Source organism: Heteronotia binoei, chromosome 8, assembly GCF_032191835.1.
Source record: "Heteronotia binoei isolate CCM8104 ecotype False Entrance Well chromosome 8, APGP_CSIRO_Hbin_v1, whole genome shotgun sequence".
Taxonomy (NCBI): domain Eukaryota; kingdom Metazoa; phylum Chordata; class Lepidosauria; order Squamata; family Gekkonidae; genus Heteronotia; species Heteronotia binoei.
Window position 1 is genome coordinate 110,653,377 of NC_083230.1, and position 19,397 is coordinate 110,672,773.

General features: G+C 47.7%; 1 protein-coding gene across 2 annotated transcripts in view; it reads right to left on the reverse strand.

Moving 5' to 3' along the window:
* Positions 1 to 8,135: 8,135 nt before the first annotated feature.
* The window catches only part of PTPRO (protein tyrosine phosphatase receptor type O), a 258,979-nt gene continuing 247,717 nt past the window's right edge, over positions 8,136 to 19,397 (reverse strand). For both annotated transcript variants that reach the window (XM_060245875.1, XM_060245876.1), the window contains 2 exons: positions 14,061 to 14,181; positions 8,136 to 9,085 (listed from right to left, as the gene is read on the reverse strand). In XM_060245875.1, coding sequence (XP_060101858.1) covers positions 14,077 to 14,181 — 105 coding nt within the window. In that variant the 3' untranslated portion in view covers positions 8,136 to 9,085; positions 14,061 to 14,076. The remainder of the gene's footprint in view (positions 9,086 to 14,060; positions 14,182 to 19,397) is intronic.

Consider the following 19,397-nt stretch of genomic DNA (forward strand, 5'->3'; position numbering starts at 1 on the left):
TTTGGCTCAAAAGCCCATAACCCTCTATCTCGGCCAGGGCTGGGGGCATGTCAGAACATGGGACTTGGACCCAGGGACCCACAGTACCTACAAGCAAGGATTCAGGCAGGGCTTTTTTTTTGTAGCAGGAACTCCTTTGCATATTAGGACACACTCCTCTGATGTAGCCAATCCTCCTGGCGCTTACAGGGCTCTCAGTACAGGGCCTACTGTAAGCTCTTGGAGGATTGGCTACATCGGGGTGTGTGGCCTAATATGCAAAGGAGTTCCTGCTCCAAAAAAAGAAGCCCTGAATTCAGGACATTGTAGTGGCTCAGTCATAGAGCATCGGGTGGCATGCAGAAGATCCCAGCTTTGATCCCCGGCTCCTCCAGTCAAAAGAACCAGGTAGTAGGCGATGGGAAAAGCCTCATCCTCAAGCCCTGGAGAGCTGCTGCCAGTCTGAATAGACAATGCTGACCCTGATGGACTAAGGGTCAAATTCATGTATTCATGGTGCCCTTTTTGGCCCAAGTTGGCATGTAATATGTTGTGACGTTTTGGCAGAGGCCCAGTACAGAGAACTGAACTTCTGGGGAGTTTGAACCTGGAGAGCTTGAATCATTCCTATTTGTGCTTAATAGCTTCAAATACTCTACTCCAGAGGTGAACAAACTGCAACTTGGGAGTCGCGAGGCTTTTTCACACGTGGTTTTTGGCTCTCGGAGCCTCCACTGCCCCATCAGCCAGCTTGGAGAAGGCATTTAAATCACTTCGCCAAGCCAGCTTAGAGACTGCATTTCAAGTTGCTTTCTTTCCACCTCTCCCTCTCTCCCCTACTTGCCTTCCTTCCTGCCTTGCAGCTCTCAGACGTCTGGCATTCATGTCTTGCAGCTCTCAAACATCTGACATTTATTCTGCGTTCCTCTTACATTAGGCAAGTTTGGCCACCCCTGCTTTAGTACTTGTAAAAGACCCCACGAAAGGAAAGGTGCCCTGTGCAAGCACCAGTCGTTTCCAACTCTGGGGTGACGTTGCTTTCACAATGTTTTCACGGCAGACTTTTTATGTGGTTTGCCATTGCCTTCCCCAGTCATCTACACTCCCCCCCCCCCCCAGTAAGCTGGGTACTCATTTTACCGACCTCGGAAGGGAAGGCTGAGTCAACCTCGAGCTGGCTACCTGAAAACTCAGCTTCCACCGGGGATCGAACTCAGGTCATGAGCAGAGCTTGGGACTGCAGTACTGCAGCTCTAACACTCCTTTTAATTTCCCCACACCCCTGGATGTGTACCTTTCCTGTTGTTGCCATGTTGCTCCTTGCCCACTGCAAACCACACACCCAGAGCAGCCAGGTTTTTAAAAGATTGATACAGTTCATAGAGCATTTGAGGCTAGATGAATGATTTGGCGTGCATCTTCTTTGGTGTGTGTCCTTCTCTTGATCCCAGGATTTTCTTTACCACAAAACCTTGGAAGGAGTGAGTGTGTATGCGTATTATTTTCAGAACATGATGGTCCTTATAATTGCACTTACCTTTGCCATACGGAGAAGCTGACAGCTTCATTATTAAAACACAGCTAACAGCCTGTGAAATCCTGCACGTGGAGGGAGCAGATTCTCAGTTGCTTCAGCTCTTCTCCCATCCCCCTTTCCTTCTGCTCCTGCCTCCCGCTTGCCCTGGCTTTAGCACCAACATAACCCTACCCTAATTTTACTTCACCCCCATGTCCTTCACAAATCTCTCTCTTCTCTCCCTGCCTTTGGCAAGCTGTTTCCCAACCTTTTGTCTCTTGGTCATGCTGAGCGAGAGAAGAGAATTTTAGAAAGTGGCTATTGTAAGACTTTAGAAAGTGGCTATTGTACTTTTCTCCCTTTCTCACAATACAGGAACTCGTGGGCATTCCACGAAATTGCTGAGCAGTCAGGTTAGAATGGATAAAAGGAAGTACCTCTTCACCCAAAGGGTGATTAACACCTGGAATTCACTGCCACAGGAGGTGGTGGCAGCTACATGCATGCACAGCTTCAAGAGGGGATTGGATAAACATATGGGGCAGAGGTCCATCAGTGGCTATTAGCCACAGCGTATTGATGAAACTCTCTGGGGCAGTGATGCTCTGTATTCCGATGTCTCTACGCTAATGTATAGAGTATGGAAAACAAACAGGAGGAACTGGAAGTCCTAATACAGGAAGGAGACTATGACATAATAGGCCTTACTGAAATTTGGTGGGATGACATTCACAACTGGGATAATAGATTTCAGGGGTACAACTCAGGACTTTTTGCAGCAGGAACTCGTTTGCATATTAGGCCTCGCCCCCTGATGTGGCCAATCCTCTTGGAGCTTACAGCAGGCCCTGTAATAAGAGCCCTGTAAGCTCTTGGAGGATTTGCTACATCAGGGGGTGTGGTCTAATATGCAAAGGAGTTCCTGCTACAAAAAAAAGGCCTGGTACAAATTATTTCAAAGGGACAGACAAATGAGAAAGGGTGGAGGTGTAGCAGTATATGTGAAGGAGAACTTCCTGACCATTTGAGTGGTTCCTCAGAGGAACAGACTCCCTCAGGAGGCGGTAGGCTCTCCTTCCTTGGAGGTTTTTAAACAGAGGCTAGATGGCCATCTGACAGCAATGAAGATCCTGTGAATTTGGGGGGAGGTGTTTGTGCGTTTCCTGCATTGTGCAGGGGGTTGGACTAGATGACCCTGGAGATCCCTACCAAGTCTATGATTCTTGATGCTTGGGGGGGGGGTCAGGCATGTAGCCACAGGGGGCCCCAGGGGGGCATGGCCCCTCTATTAACCCCCCCTTCCCCCTGCAGGGCCCCTCCATCCAGTGTCTCCTCCGCTGGCCTGCCGCCACTCACCCCTTCCCTTTGCAACTCCCCCCCAGTGCGCCGCCTGCTCAGCCACTGCCGCTACCTGTGCCTCCTCCACGAGCCTGCCGCCGCCCACCCTTTCCCTTTGCACACCCCCGCAGCACGCCACCCGCCACCGCAGCCTGTGCCTCTTTCACCGGCTTGCAGTGGCTGCTACCGCCCCTCCTTTCCCATCGCCTCCCCTGCTGCACGATCACAGTGATTGCGAGGGGAGGCAATGGGAAGGGATGGGAGAAGAGGGGTGAGCGACAGTAGCAGCCGCAGCAAGCCAGCAAAGAAGGCACAGGCCATGGCGACGGGCAAGGGGGCAGCACACTGGGTGGGTGTGTGTGAAGGGAAGGGAAGGGGTGGGTGGCGGCGGGCCAGCAGAGGAGGCACAGGCTGCGGTGGTGGGTGAGCGGGTGATTCACTGGGGGGTGCAAAGGAAAGGGGTGGGCGGTGGTGGGCCAGCAGAGGAAGCACAGGCTGCGGTGGCGGGCAGATGGCGCGCTGGGGGAGGGATGGAAGGGAAAGGAGGGTTTAACAGCAGCTGGCGGGTGGGCAGAGGAGGCAGAGAAACTCATGGAGTTTGCACGAAGGGCTCCTCAAGAGAAGCCCTCTGTGCAAATGGGGCCATCTGGCCCCATGGCCCCCCCCCCACACCAAATTTCTTACCTCGGGGGCCCCTCCACCCAAAATTTTCTGTCTACGGGCTTGGGCAGGGGCCACAGTGGGAGGGCTTCTAGTGTCTGGCTCCACTGATGGACCTCCTAATGGCGCCTGTTTTTTTTTGGCCACTGTGTGACACAGAGTGTTGGACTGGATGGGCCACTGACCTGATCCAATATGGCTTCCCTTATGTTCTTTTATGTCCTTAGACAGCTCCTTGTTTTGGCCTTTTCTGTCACATCGAGACCCTCACAAAAGAAAGACGTGCAAACACACAGGAGGCGATTCTGCTTTGATCCGTGTAATTTGTGCCGTTCACGTTCATACAGCTCTAGCCCCAAGCTCAGATTCTATACTCTACAACCTCAAATAAGCTAAGCCTAACACAGATATACTTTTTTATACACAATGCTCCAAAACTCAGAACGGTTCCAACCGAATGAAATCAACACAACGGTACCCCCACCCCGCCCCTCGGTCAGTTGCGAAGCGATGCCCCCATGTCTCCATGGTCTGCTGGGATGATGAGCCTGTTGTGCAGCCCGAGCCAACATACGCTGATGTTTGACAAGTTAGGTCTCCAGCTCAATACAAGACATTTGGTTTTAATGTACCAGTCTGGCGTCCTGAAGAAACCAACAGAACCTGAGCCTCCGCCCACCGAAACTTCAGCGAGAACCATTTCGGTGCTGAGGTTCAGGCATCTGACGTAGGTGACGTTATCAGGCTTTTGAGCATGTATGGAGGACGCAAATCGTTCCCATTTACATGAAAAATTAAACACCGGTTTCTACTCTGGGTAAAGAAAAAGTGTGTCTTTGTCCATGGTTCGTTCAGAGATGGATTTCAGTTTTGAAACTGCCTTTTAATGGCAACCGTTATCCAGAGGTGGAATTCTAGTACGAGCTCCTTTGCATATTAGGCCACACACCCCTTATGTAGCCAATCCTCCAAGAGCTTACAAAAAAGAGCCTTGTAAGCTCTTGGAAGATTGGCTACATCAGGGGTGTGACCTACTATGCAAATGAGCTCCTGTTAGAATTCCATCCCTGGAGTTATCCAAATCCTGAATGCCAGCAATTAAAGAGGGTGATTCTAGGACCTCAGATTAGAACCTGGCATCTTGTCTTGTTTTAGCAGCGGGGGCTTGACATAGAAGTGGAGAATAGGAGAGGTATATGTCTATTTGTCTGAGGAAGGAGCTTGCATTGTTGCACACAACTTTGCAAAAAGCGTTTTAGCTGGATGCATGCATGGCATGCGCTGGGTCTGATGCTACTCTTTGCATGCATGCTTGGTCGCTGCCCTTCCACCTCTAAGCTGATCTTCAGTGGTAGAGGAGATACAAACAAACAAACTCTGTGATATGCTGGCTAGCACATATAGCCAAACTTTACCAAGTATACTTTTATCAAGAATCTTGCAAATCTTTTCTCACCTTATAAAGAAGTCCAACAATAGGACAAAGAAAAGTCCATCCCAATGAGAACCTGGATATAAGTTCATTTCGTCAAAGTCTTCTTCAGGAGTATTCCTATAGATTTCAAAGTTATCAGCCTGTTGTACAATTCAGTGTGTGTATCAGGAGCAAGCCAGTCCTTAACTGTTTCTGTTGAACAGATGCAAAAACCTTCTCTGCAACCTCTTTATTTCATTCAAAATTAGCATCCTGGAATAAACCATGATAATTATAACAACACAAAGCTGAATGGGAGGACAGATGATGGACAGATGATGGATGGATGGATGGATGGATGGATGGATAGATAGATAGATAGATAGATAGATAGATAGATAGATAGATAGATAGAGATGATGAAGATAGATGATGGATGGATGGAGGGAGATGCTGATGAAGATAGATAGATGATAGATTTTTTTATTGATTAAGAACTTACCTCTCAGTGCCATTTAAGTGTTTAAATTATATGCAAACACCTTCTGAATTTAGGTGGCAAAATGCTCTCTACAAAAAGCTTGAAAGCTAACTCTATTCAAAGAAAACAATTCTAGGTAACTCCATGCAGCTATGGGATGGACTTTTCTTTGTGATACTGTAAGGTTGTACTTAGTTATAACGTGACAAAAGATCTGTAAGATTCTTGATAAAAGCATTCTTTATGAAGTCTTACTATATGTGTTAGCCAGCATACCACAGTGTTTGTTTGTCTCTCCTCTACTATAAACTGTGATCCCATGTTTGTTGTTTGATCTTCAGTGGTGGCAACAACAGGGGGAGCAGTCTGAAGGTCTCCATCCTAGGGGTGAGGGACCTGGGCGTAGGTAGTGTTTTGAGGAAATGACCAGCGTTGCAGCATTCTGAGCCCCACAGATGGAGGCTTCCCTGCTGCGCCTGCAACCAGCTAAGTGGGATAAGAATTGGGGCGGTGGAGCTGGGGGTCACCAGTGGGTTACAGGGAGTTGGAATTTATTACAATCTCATTGGTGTCAATAGCCAGTCCAGACTTCCAAATTTCAAGTTATTTTTGATGTCTGGTGGTGGAAAGTGCCATCAAGTCATTGCTGACTTACAGCGACCCTGTGGGGTTTTCAAGGCGAGAGATGTTCAGTCATGGTTTGCGCCATGACCCTAGTGCTTCTTGGAGGTCTCCCATCCAAATACTAAACAGGGCTGCCCCTGCTTAGCTTGTGAGATCTGACGAGATCAAGCTAGCCTGGGCTACCTACACAATCCCCAAACAACTTTCACGTTTCTCAGTCTGGTTTTGAATTGAGTTCGGGCCGGGACGGGGTACCGCTGGAAAATTTAGCATGTTTTTGCATTGAACACCCAAGAAACGCTTTGAAATAACCTTTCCGTAGACTGAAAAATGGGAAGAAAGGAACCGCCAGTATTGTGAATATGAACTTTGGCACATACACACTGGCAGGATGTTCCAAAACACCTGCAATCCCAGTTTAGCTGTCATTGGAGGATGCATAGGTGGGGAGTCAGGTGCCGTGCACCTTGAAGGCCACAAGGAAAGGGCGCGTCTCAAAGATACGGTAGCTGTATGATGCGCCAGCATGTGGGTCACTCACTGTTCCCAAATGCCCATGCGCCAGCCCTGAAGATCACATGGCAACATTGCACATTTTGACCTCTAGCTAGGGCCAGCCCTGCCACAAGGCAAACTAGGCAATTGCCTAGGGCGTTGGCCTTCTGGGGGTGCCAAATTATCAGTGCGGAGGGAGTGCCAGAAGTTAGCCTTGCCTAGGGTGCCAGACAGTCTACAGCCAGCCCTGACTCTAGCTTGTACCAGAGGCTATCCTGCATTGCCACGAGGTCCAAGGTGGCTTTTGGCATGCACTACAGGAGGGTGGAATTTTCCTATTGAGAGCCATCCCAAGCCACCTACTCTTCTGCCTGCTTCCTGCAGGGCCTTTTTTATCTTCTGGATATCCCGTTCATGTTGACATCGTCCCCTACCTCCAAGGTCTTGGGGCAGTAAGTTTAACTTATCAGGCAGATTCGCTAAAGTGATCGAATGGGATAAGACCAGATGACTTGCGTAAGGCTACTCCTGGATTTGAGTCCATTAGAGACACAACAAGATTTTGGGAGTATGAAGTCATACTCCAGGAAATCTTGTTGTGTTTCTAAGGTGCTACTGGATCCAGATCCAGCTGTTCTGCTGGAGGCCAACAATAGCTACCCTCTGAAACGATATCCAGTTATCTCTATGACCAAGTGGAGAATTCACAGTTAGGCCTCTGCCTCTCTGTCCCCTAATATCTGTTGCATTTCGTATCATCTCCTGGTATCAACCACACATGGATAACGGCTGAGAGGCTCCCTGCAACACCACCTCTTGACGCTACAGCTTCAGCCTCAAAAGCCCGAATTTCCTCACCATCCTAATAGAATCTCTGCTTCTTACTGATTGATAAGTGCATTGTTGTCTGAGCATCCAGGGAAGCCCTGTCTCCCCCCCCCCCCCCCCCACTATTCAGTACTTTCAGCATGAACTTCTTTGGCCCAGGAAGAAAAATCAGCACCCTTATTTTTGTCACTTGCCATTTTTTTCTTTTTCCACTTGGTGCATTCCCTTTTGCTTCCTGTAGGCAGAGCACCGTTTCCTTCAGAAGCTTCTAGTCGCATGGAAGTGAAATAAAATTACAGGAAGCAAAATGCGACACACGCACACAGCCCTTCCTGCAAAAAAATGCTATGAACATCTGCTCAGACACCATCTGTGTCTCAACCTATGGTGTGCACAATTAGTACCAAGCCAAAGAAACGAAGATGCCAAGGGAAATTTGCACAATATTGAAGACTGATGCATGAGTGCCCCCGAGACATGACCAGGGGTGGAATTCTAGCAGAGCTCCTTTGCATATTAGGCCACACCCCCACGAGGTAGCCAATCCTCCAAGAGCTTACAAAAAAGAGCCTTGTGAGCTCTTGTAGGATTGGCTACATCAGGGGTGTGTGGCCTAATATGCAAAGGAGCTCCTGCTAGAATTCCACCTCTGGACATGACCAAGTCACTGGAATGCCCTTTGCCTTGAAAAAGACAGCCTCCATTCTGGCTTTTCCAATTCCCAGCCCATTAACACATTCAAGTTGCACCTGTCATCTCCTCCCTCCCACAGTATTGACAACTATCCCATAACACAAGGTAATACACAGAAAGGAACAAAATGAAGCCAATGGACGGAGCCATACAGACACCAAAGACTGGTTTGGATAACTTAATGATACAGCAATGGAGCTTGGAGCAGGTTCATCTTCAGCATGGTCCTCAGTTGGCAAAGTAGTCTTCCAAGTTCCACTGAAATGTTTTCTCTCCACACAGGCTGGTTGAACAGGCGAATGGACCTTTCTTCTCTGGATTCCTGACCTCCTCAACACTCCACGAACATTTCCGACTAGTCTGACTTTGAAAGTTGGAGCTGATCATTCCGTTTGAGCCAACCCTTTCTCTTCTAGCTTTGAACCAGCTAGGCTTGAATGGAGAAGAAAGAGTCTCTTTGATGCTTCGTGCCTGGAGGATTCCGTTAGCTCCCCCTTCAACGTACAGACAACAAAGTCAGTGTGCCCCAATGACTTCTTCCATGACGTTCTTCTCGAGCCATGCTGCATGCGAATGAGGTACCCCTGGCTACCTCGCCCGTACCCTTGCCTTCTCTGCAGCCCTCGCCAGAAGGTAGCGGGACATCGAGAAAGCTCTTCTGAATTCAAATTCGACCTTGAATATTGCACTTTCCGCAACCTTTAAGCCCAACCTGCATGTTACGAAAATGAAAGAGAAATTCGAAAAGGAAAAAAAAAGCTATCTGTGTTTCTGCACAATATTCCTTTTAACGTTGCTTGACTTGAATTCAGTCCAGTGTTACTGACTTTTTTTGTAAAAAAAAAAAAAAAAAAGTACGGCAAATGCATTGTCCAAAGAAGACACTGCAGGTTCCTTAAGGCTACATCTTCCCAGAGCTTCTGAATGGGGGGGGGGGGGGGAATCTTTGATTTGTCCACATACCAGAGATCAATTAACGAAGGGTGAAAAAAAAAACTCTCAGAGAGAATAAAAATCTGAAGCGAGGGAAGATGGTTGTCTTTCATCGTTTTCTGGCCTGTAAAGGAGAATGGGAGGAAGAAAAGAAGTACTTTGTTTTAACAATTAACCATCAACCGGTAGTTATTAATACGAATGTCAACTGACAAAGGGGTTTTTAAGTGAATTAATAATCACTGGCATTTCAATGGTGGTGGTGGGAAATGTTGCCAAGTCCCAGCTGACTTATAGCAACTCCTGGTGGGATTTTCAAGGCAAGAGATGTTCAGAAGTGGTGTGCCATTGCCTGCCTCTGCACCCCAGCCCTGGTATTCCTTGTCAGTCATCCATCCAAAGATTAACCAGGGCCAACCCTGCTTAGCTTCCAAAATCTGATGCGATCAGGCTGGCCCGAGCTATCCAGGTCAAGGTTAGCATTTCAATGGTTGGCATAAATTTGAATTTGGGGCTCTGACTCCTAGTGCCAAACACTAAAATATAGACACCTTTTCAAGACCCCAGACAGTAGCTTAAGATAACTATTGCCTTGACAATGGAGGCCCAGATAGCAGCCACTGCTAAATCTGCATTTTTCTATCTTAAGCTGGTCCCCTTCCTTGAGCATGGCGACCTGGCAACAGTGATCCATGCAATGGTCACCTCGAGATTGGACTACTGTAATGCCCTCTACTTGGGGCTGCCCCTGTCTCGAATCCGGAAACTGCAGCTAGTGCAGAATGCGGTGGCCAGACTGCTAATGGGGCTTCCCAGGTGGGAGCGCATACAACCGGGACGGTGGGAACTGCACTGGCTGCCAAATGTATACCGGATTTGCTACAAAGTGCTGGTTATCACCTTTAAAGCCCTATATGACCTAGGACCTGCCTACCTTAGGGACAGTCTCTCCCCACACGTTCCCCAAAGGGTACTTAGATCTGGATTTCAAAATCTATTAGCAATCCCTGGGCCGAGGGAGGCCAAACTAAAGACCACTAGAGAGAGGGTCTTCTCGATAGCAGCCCCCTACTGGTGGAACCAACTGCCAGAGGAAGTGAGGCCCTTGCAGGACCTCGCCCAGTTCCACAAGGCCTGCAAGACCACTCTTTTCCGGTTGGCTTTTAACTGACGCTGAGTCTTGTACTGTAGGGAAATGGAAGAAATACTGTTGCCATTAAAACTACGTAACATCAAAGAGGTCAGCACCAAATCACTTTTTGACTGTTTTAATTACTGAATGTGAGATTTTATAATATTGTATGGATTTTAATTGTTGTTGTGAGCTGCCCTGAGCCTGTCTGGGCAGGGAGGGCGGGATATAAATCAAATAAAGTATTAAGTAAATAAATAGGCTTCCCCTTGAGAAAAGGAAGGCCCATCATTCATTTTAATTCCCCGCTCTCAGAGAAGAAGGAAACTCGGAAAACACTAAAATTATATTTGTATATTGTTTTGTACACGGCGAGTATTGCTTTTGTTATTTCCTGGTCAGTAAACAATACTTTCGCTTGCAGCCCAAATGATTCAAATCGTCCTCTTCCCGTGAATGATAAGAATTTTTTTAAAATTTGTTGTGGTTTTGCCATCAAGTTGCAGCCAACCCTGTAAGGCAAGAGACGTTCGGAGGTGGTTTGCCGTTGCCTGCCTCTGCATTACTACCCTGGTATTCCTTGGGCTTCTGGGGGGCCTTCTGGGGGCACCAAATTGGGCGCTCCCCATGTGACTCAGTGACGTTATCAGTGCAAGGGGTTAGAGTACCAGACTTAGAATGCCAGACAGTCTAGGGGCAGCCCTGTTTGGTGATCTCCTACCCAAATACTGACCAGCGCCAACCCGTGATTAGCTTCCGAGATACGGACGCCTAGAGTATCACAGTAGAAGACTGAAACCGAGCAAAAACTGTGAAATAGTTAACGAAAAAAACCCAATACAAAGCTTCTATTACAAATGTATAAAGGCAAAAACTTTACAACTGAAGTGCTTAATTAATTACTTAATTACAAGTGCTTAAAGAAATACAACACAAAAATTCACAATATCAAAAGTTCATCCTAATTGCATACCCATAGCAATTTCAATCATATACAAATCCCACTATTCCATTCTTTCATTCATTCCAGTCCTTTTAATAGGGTCAGTTTCTGACTTATAAAAACTCACGACGATTTACTCGTTCCAACGGGCTGAATTAAAAGTGCTGGTGCTCCAATAATTCAACAGGAAAAGTTTCGATATTTTCAACATGCTTTTTCGGTCGTGCCAAATTTCTGGCTTCCAGTATTCATGCAAGAACTTTCCAAACGTGAAGTTGAAGTGGGTATGTCACAAGCATCTAACAGGAACGCGCCCTTACTTCTGTTTCTGGGGGAAACCCTTCCTCAGAGAGGCATATCCCATTGTATAAGTTTAATCATCTAACACTTGCGCACAGCACTCAAGCACGGAGAAAAAATCATGTTCAGAACTTACAATTGACCAGGACTTTTTTTGTAGCAGGAGCTCCTTTGCATATTAGGCCACACACCCCTAATGTAGCCAATCCTCCTGGAGCTTACAGGGCTCTTCGTACAGGGCTTACTGTAAGCTCCAGGAGGATTGGCTATATCAGGGGTGTGTGGCCTAATATGCAAAGGAGTTCCTGCTTCAAAAAAAGCCCTGCAGTCGACATTTCAGTATTGTTTATTGACCAGGAAATAACAAAAGCAATACTCTCTGTGTACAAAACAATCTACAAATATAATTTTAGTGATTTCCACCCAATATTACTTTACATTGACTGCAATATGAATTTCCAGTGACAAAAATACCATCCTGTTTGCTACTGTCCATAAGATGATACTACATTCACTTGATACAGTCCAATGATGATACCAAAACCGGTCTGTGTTTGTTTCAAATCTGAATGATTCTTCCTCTGGGACCATCTTTTTATTTTTAGGTACAGTAGTCTGGTCTGGTGCCTTAATTCATTACAATTCACTGTTTTTCCCAAGCTTTCTTTATTTAATTTTCCTATTCAGAACGCCACTGCCATTCTCCATCTGTTTGGGTATCATCGTTGGACTGTATCAAGTGAATGTAGTATCATCTTACGGACAGTAGCAAAGTTGTGCGCTCAGGATGGTATTTTTGTCGCTGGAAATTCATATCGCTGTCAATGTAAAGTGATATTGTGCGGCAAGCACTAAAATTATATCCGTATATTGTTTTGTACACGGGGAGCATTGCTTTTGTTATTTCCTGGTTGTAAAAACCTCCGTGGTCCTGACAAGTATTGTTAACTGAAACTGAGGTGAGCAAGCCCACATCCATCATGGCAAACAAGCAAAATAATTCAGTAGCTGACCACATGCTGATGAAGGAGGGAAAGTGAGACTCGAAGTTCCCTCTGGAACTCTCCCCTAGACCCGTATGCAGGAAGAACTGTGCGGCGGGAGCAACCATAAATAGGGTTTCCAGCTCTGGGGTGGGAAATACCTGGAGATTTGGGGGGTGGAGCTGCGGGAGGCTGGGGTTTGAGGAGGGCCCTCAGCAGGGATATGATGCTATTGAGTCTACCTTCCAAAGCAGCCAGTTTCCCCAGGGGAACTGCCACCTGGAGGTTGGCAACCCTCAGGAATGGAATTCTAGCAGGAGATCCTTTGCATATTAGGCCACACACCCCTGATGTAGCCAATCCTCCAAGAGCTTACAAAAAAGAGCCTTGTAAGCTCTTGGAGGATTGGCTACATCAGGGAGGTGTGGCCTAATATCCAAAGGAGCTGCTGCTATAATTCCACCCCTGGCAACCCTAGTCCTAATCCCCTACCCATGGGCTTTTATCAGCTCCAGTCCTAAATTGGCCTGGGAGGGGGGGCCTTGCTTCCTCTTGTCTCACCCATCAAGACGATCCAGGGAAGCGGGCAGACTTCCTAGTTGACAACTCACATGCTTGACTTATATGAACAAAGTCTGAGTCCACTGGCACATTTAAAACTACCAAATTGCTCTTAATCCGGTTCCTATGTTAAACCTTAGTTTTAGCAGCAAGAATCCAATTGATGCTGTGTAAAGCACAAGAGATCTCTAGATCCCTGGGCACACCAGTATCACCTTTAGGTACATAATGGGACTCTGGCGCCTACAGCAGTTTTTAATTTTCTCAAGAAGAAAAGAGTTATTAAGTGTGGAGTGGTCACCTTAATTCATCCTTTTTTTTTTTCCTGGCTTCATGAAAGAGCAGACTCTGCAGAATCTGCTAAGTGCTGGTTTTGGCTCTAAAAATGAGATTAATTGGCCCTGATCCAGCCACACACTCACGCCACTGCTGGGGCTGCATGTAAAGGCCATGGTTCACAAAGGAACAGCTGGAAATGTAATGGTGGGGAGTGAGAACTGGAGAAGGGGCATGCAAGCTTCTCCTCCAGAACTGCAGATTGTTCTAATTGGACTCGGAGCATGCCGCCTGGGCATACACAGAGCCCTGATTGGTGCGTGCAGCTCTTCACCTGCACTGCTTTTATCCATTAGCACAATCTATAGCAGGGGTGGCCAAACTTGCTTAACATCACATGGAATAAATGTCAAATGTTTGAGAGCTGCAAGACATGAATGTCAGATGTATGAGAGAAGGAAGGAAGGAAGGAAGGAAGGAAGGAAGGAAGGAAGGAAGGAAGGAAGGAAGGAAGGAAGGAAGGAAGGAAGGAAGGAAGGAAGGAAGGAAGGAAGGAAGGAAGGAAGGAAGGAAGGAAGATGGAGAAGGAGGAGAGAGAGGTGGAAAGAAAGCAATGTTAACTTTAAATGTATTTTCAAAGCTGCTGACTGGCTTGGCTTAGAAAACTTATTTAAAGAGACAATTGCCTTCTCCAAGCCGGCCCAAAGGGTGGTGGGAGCTTCAAGAGCCGCACAATACATGTGGAAGCCGCAGTTTGGCCACCCCTGATCTATAGTGTCTTGGCGCAGCTAGCAGGCACGTAGCAATAAAGGCTGGCTCAGCATTCATCTTTACGTCGGCAGCTGCTACTGTGAGAGCATCAGCAGCTCCAGCATCGCCGTCAAGGAAGGCTTCCCAAACTTACCGCCCGTGACTTGGAATTACGATTTGCTGACATTCTCGTATATAACGTCGCTGATGCAGAACTGCTGCTTCTTCTTGAGCCACATTAATTGCACACACTGGTGAATAAAAATGTATTGTTCCTATAGAAAGAGGATAAAAGGCAGTATATAATGGTTAGAAGCCCAGTCATCGAAATATGCTGGCGTTCACATCGGCCATCAATTATGTTAAGGGCTGAATCCTTTATTCTCGTTTTGGATCAGTTTCTCGTGGGTTATTGAAGCCAAGAAGTTATTCTTGGCCTTAATTCCTGGGGGGGGGGGGGGTGAAATGGGAATAAGGCATCCCTTCCCAATGGTATTTGCCAAGTTAGAATCCCATCTTTCCTCCAGGTTGGCTTTTCCCTCATTCTACCCACAGAATACCCTTTTGAAGTAGGATAAGCCGAAAGCCCAACAAGATATGATGGCATCTTTGAGTTCACTATGTCACCTCCGCAGCAGTGGAATTCTAGCAGGAGCTCCTTTGCATATTAGGCCACACCCCTGACATCACCATTGTTTCGCACAAGGATTATATGCAGAAAAAGCCCAGCAGGAACTTATTTGCATATTAGGCCACAACCCTGACATCACCATTGTTTCACACGAGGATTTATGGTAGGAAAAGTCCAGCAGAACTCATTTGCATATTAACCCACACCCCCTGACATCACCATTGTCTCACGCAGAGGTTTTTATTGGAGATAGCGCAGCAGGAACTCATTTGCCTATTAGGCCACGCACCCCGACATCACCATTGTTTCGCACAGGGATTTTTTTGTAGAAAAAGCCCAGCAGGAACTCATTTGCATATCAGGCCACACACGACTGACATCACCATTGTTTCACACAAGGATTTCTTATAGCTAAGATGGGACTGAAGCAGCAGTGTTCCCTCTAAGCTGCAGAGTCCTGTGAGCAAAACTTCTACTTTGTGAGCTGCTGGCCTTAAAGTGGTGAGCTGCTGCAGAAGTTATGGTGCTCTGGGGCCGTCCTTCGTGAGCGAAGACAAATAGGTGTGAGCTCCGGTCCAATCTCACGCTATCTCAGCTTAGAGGGAACACTGTCGGTACGACCCACCACCGTGCATTGGTATCCATTTCACTCAGGGGCTTGGAAGCTTTGCGCTCAGCTTGGCTGATTTATGAGAAACGGGTGAGGACTGGAACACAGCAGGGGCTCCTTGTTTCCACTGAAACTTTCCCCCTGTGCTGCTGAAGCACTGCTGCTGAAGTGATACTGACATCTAGTGGCTAATAATCAGCAAGGCTCCATTTGGGTTGCTCCTGGAAGTGAATGAATGAGCAAACGCACACCAGGGACTAGAACGTTTGAGGATACACAGAAGCAGGGCTCTTTTTTGTAGCAGGAACTCCTTCGCATACCCCTGATATAGAAGATGACGACCATGGATTTATACCCCGCCTTATACTCTCAATCTCAGTATCTCAGAGTGGCTTACAATCTCCTTTACCTTCCTCCCCCACAACAGACACCCTGTGAGGTACGTGGGGCTGAGAGAGCTCTGACAGAAGCTGCCCTTTCAAGGACAACCTTTCCCAGAGCTATGGCTGACCCAAGGCCATTCCAGCAGGTGCAAGTGGAGAAGTAGGGAATCAAAGCCCGTTCTCCCAGATAAGAGTCCGCACACTTAACCACTACGCCCAACTGGGTCTGCACTAAGAGCCCTGTAAGCTCTTGGAGGAGTGGCGACATCAGGTAGAAAAAGCCCAGCAGGAACTCATTTCCATATTAGGCCACATCCCCTGATGCCAAGCCAGCTGGAACTGCTTTCCTGTGGGTTCCTGCTCAAAGAAAGCTCTGCATAGAAGCATGCAAGGAAGCCCTGGGCTTTCGATATGCTGTGGATGTGCGTGAAGGAGTGAGGACCATTCACAGCTTCTCAGCATGTCTCCTACTCCCTTACTTATGTATTACATTTTTTAAGAAAACCAGCAGCAAGAATGTCTGAGGTGTGTACATGGTGTATGCCACCCCCTTCGTGAAAACCGTTACGAAGTAGGTTACTCTTAGAGAAAGAGAGGGACTGACTCAAAATCAACCAGCGAGTTTACTGGCAAAGTACAGCTCTGAACATGGGAGTCCCTGCACCGAAGGCTCTAACCACTATGCCACATTCCTCCCCCACCCCACAGATTTTCCATATTTCCCATAGCAAACGCTACCCTAAATTGCCATGTGAAAGTTACAGACTTTGTTAGTGGACGACAGGTGCTGAATCAGTCGTTCGCAACCTTGGTGCTGCCATTAGTGGGGAGCGGAAGGGAGAGGCTGCAAAGGGGGCTGTGCCCAGCGAATTCTAATGCCGCAGTTTGGAGGGCAATCACAAAACCATCACCTTCCTCAATATCATACACAAGCCAAGATCGATCGTGCACAAGACTCCACTCAAGACAAACCCAAACCTCAAGATAGCATAACCAGGGAGCTGGGGGGTGGGATGGGAAAGAGAGAGAGATCTGCTTTATATTGAATCAGACCGTCGGTCCAACAGTTATGTCTACTCAGACTGGCAGTGGCCAGCGTTGGCTCTAGGGTGCGTGGTGCCCCAGGCAGGCTCTCTGCCTGCCCCCCCCCAGCTGCCACCACCGCCCCACCGCTGCCTCCCTCCCTCTGCAGTGCCGCAACGCAGCACCACAATCTGCTGCCCCCCCCCGAGTGTACCGCACCGTAGCTTCGATGCAGCCGATGTGGCGTCTAATCCTTTGAAGCGCATGCAGGAAGTCTTCTCCCCCCTCCTTCCTGGAATCGGAAGTGATGGGGAGTGAAGCCTTCTCCCCCGCGCGCTTCAAAGGATTAGATGCCGTGCCCCCACAACAAAGCCAGTAGGGCCCAGCTACGGCGAGGTGTGCTCTGACCGCACTGGGGGGCAGGGGGCGGGCAAAGCGCAAGGGAAGGGTGGAGGTGGGGACGCAGGCAGGCAAACTAGGCGGCACCCTCTCCTCCTGGTGCCTAGTGGGCAAGCCGGCCCTGGCAGTGGCTTTCCGGGGTCTCAGGCAGGGGCTGTCTCATCGGATCCTTCGCAACTGGAGATGCTGAGGACCGAAATGAGGGTCTTCTGCCTTCCAACCAGGTGCCTTTCCATTGAGCCCCAGCCCAGGTGGCTTGACCTGCCTCTGTACCAGCTGGCCCTCGCTCCAACAAACAGGATGGAACCACGACGTCATCCTCACAAACGCCGAAGCAGAGACTGGACGATGTCCAATGTATTCCACGGAAATGTTTTATCAGAACATTTTTTTTTGGGGGGGGGGTTCTCTGGAGCTGCGAATTTGGATTTCCTTTTACTCTCTGGCCGCACTGCCAAAACCATTGCCTATTGTGATGATGGGAAATAGTAAATCGGCTGCCCGCTCGTTTGCTTCCCTCTGACTTTCTGGCCCTGGCAAACCTGGGCATCATATCCTGCTCCCGAGCGCTAGCTGCTGGCATGCACTCGGGGTGTCCTCTAATCTTGATCCGGTTTGCTGGCAGGATACAAAGCCTGGCTGTCTCTGCTAGGCTTATGCATGAGAGAGAGAGAGAGAGAGAGGATGCAGCCAGTCTTGCCAACATAGCCGGGGTACCAGCCAGCTGGCAAACAGCAGGCCCTCGGAACCAGCACAGAAGTTGGCAGTTCCTGTCAGGATGGATTAAGGGGACAGTTTTGAGATAGGCTGAGTTCCCTGCAAAAACAATTGGGAGAGATAAATAAGAAAACGGGAAGAGATAAGTAAGAACAAAGGAAATAGCCTTGTACTTGGCAGCACACTCCGGTTGGTGCCAATGAAAGCCCGGCAGGAGACAAAGAGAAAATGTTTTGCTCTTTCCCCAAAAATACTAGAACTTGAGCTGATGGGAAGTGTGTTTAGGATGGACAGCAGGAAAGACTTCTTTACACAGAGGCTGCAGTCACACACACACACAATAATGCACTTTCAATTCACTTCCGGTTCACGTTCCAACTGGATTTAACTGTGTGAACTGGCAAAATCCAGTTGGGAAGTGGATTGAAAGTGCATTATTTAGTGTGTGTGATTGCAGCCTGAGAGTGATTAAAATTCACTGCCAGAGGATGACCGCAGGAATAAACAAGCTTTAAAGGGGGCTTCTATCAGTGGCTACTAGCCATGGTGACTGAGGGGAACTTCCACATTCAGGAGCACTAAACCGCTGAATCCCAAAGCCAGGAGGCAACCTCAGGGGAAGGTCTTGGCTTCTGTGCCCTGTTGCTGGCCCTGCAGAGGAGCTGGTTGGCCACTGTGTAAGACAGTGAATTCCACATGTTAATCACCCTTTGGGTGAAGAAGTACTTCCTTTTATCCGTTTTAACCTGACTGCTCAGCAATTTCAGCGAATGCCCACGAGTTCTTGTATTTTGAGAAAGGGAGAAAAGTACTTCTTTCTCTACCTTCTCCATCCCATGCATAATCTTGTAAACCTCTATCATGTCACCCTGCAGTTGACATTTCTCTAAACTAAAGAGCCCCAAGCGTTTTAACCTTTCTTCATAGGGAAAGTGTTCCAACCCTTTAATCATTCTAGTTGCCCTTTTCTGCGCTTTTCCCAATGCTATAATATCCTTTTTGAGGTGAGGTGACCAGAATTGTACACAGTATTCCAAATGAGACCGCACCTTCAATTTATACAGGGGCATTATGATACTGGTTGATTTGTTATCAGTTCCCTTCCTAATAATACCCAGCATGCCGTTGGCCTTTTTTTTATTGCAATCGCACACTGTTTTGACATTTTCAGTGAGTTATCTACAATGACCCCAAGATCTCTCTCTTGGTCAGTCTCTGCCAGTTCACAGTACTTTCTCCTACGTGGCTACAGTGACATGATGAAGATTTCCATTTGTCTGCTTTATATGTTTTGGTGATTTCCCCATTTTTTTGTGGGGGGGAAACGTTAGAAGGTTTGTCAAATCTTAGCGTTCAGCAAAATTTTCACAGAGGGGTTGAACCCAGAAGCAAGTATCTTTTTTGGGGGGGTGGGGGGTTGGGGGTTAAGAAAGAAAGAGCACAATAAAATGTAGAGGTTCCAGAGCTCCACTCCTGTGAGCTCCTGCCCAAAAGGAGGCCTGGCTGGTATTATTTATGTAATTATATTGTTATCTCAGAGTTATGTCTTTCAAATCAAGTCCAGTAACCTTTCTTATGCCTTGACCTGAATAGCCCAGGCCAGCCTGATCTTGCCAGATCTTGGAAGCTAAGCAGAGTCAGCCCTGGTTAGTATTTGGATGGGAGACTTCCAAGGAATAACAAAGTTATGACACAGAGGCAGGCACTGGCAAGAGGGGACTGGATAAC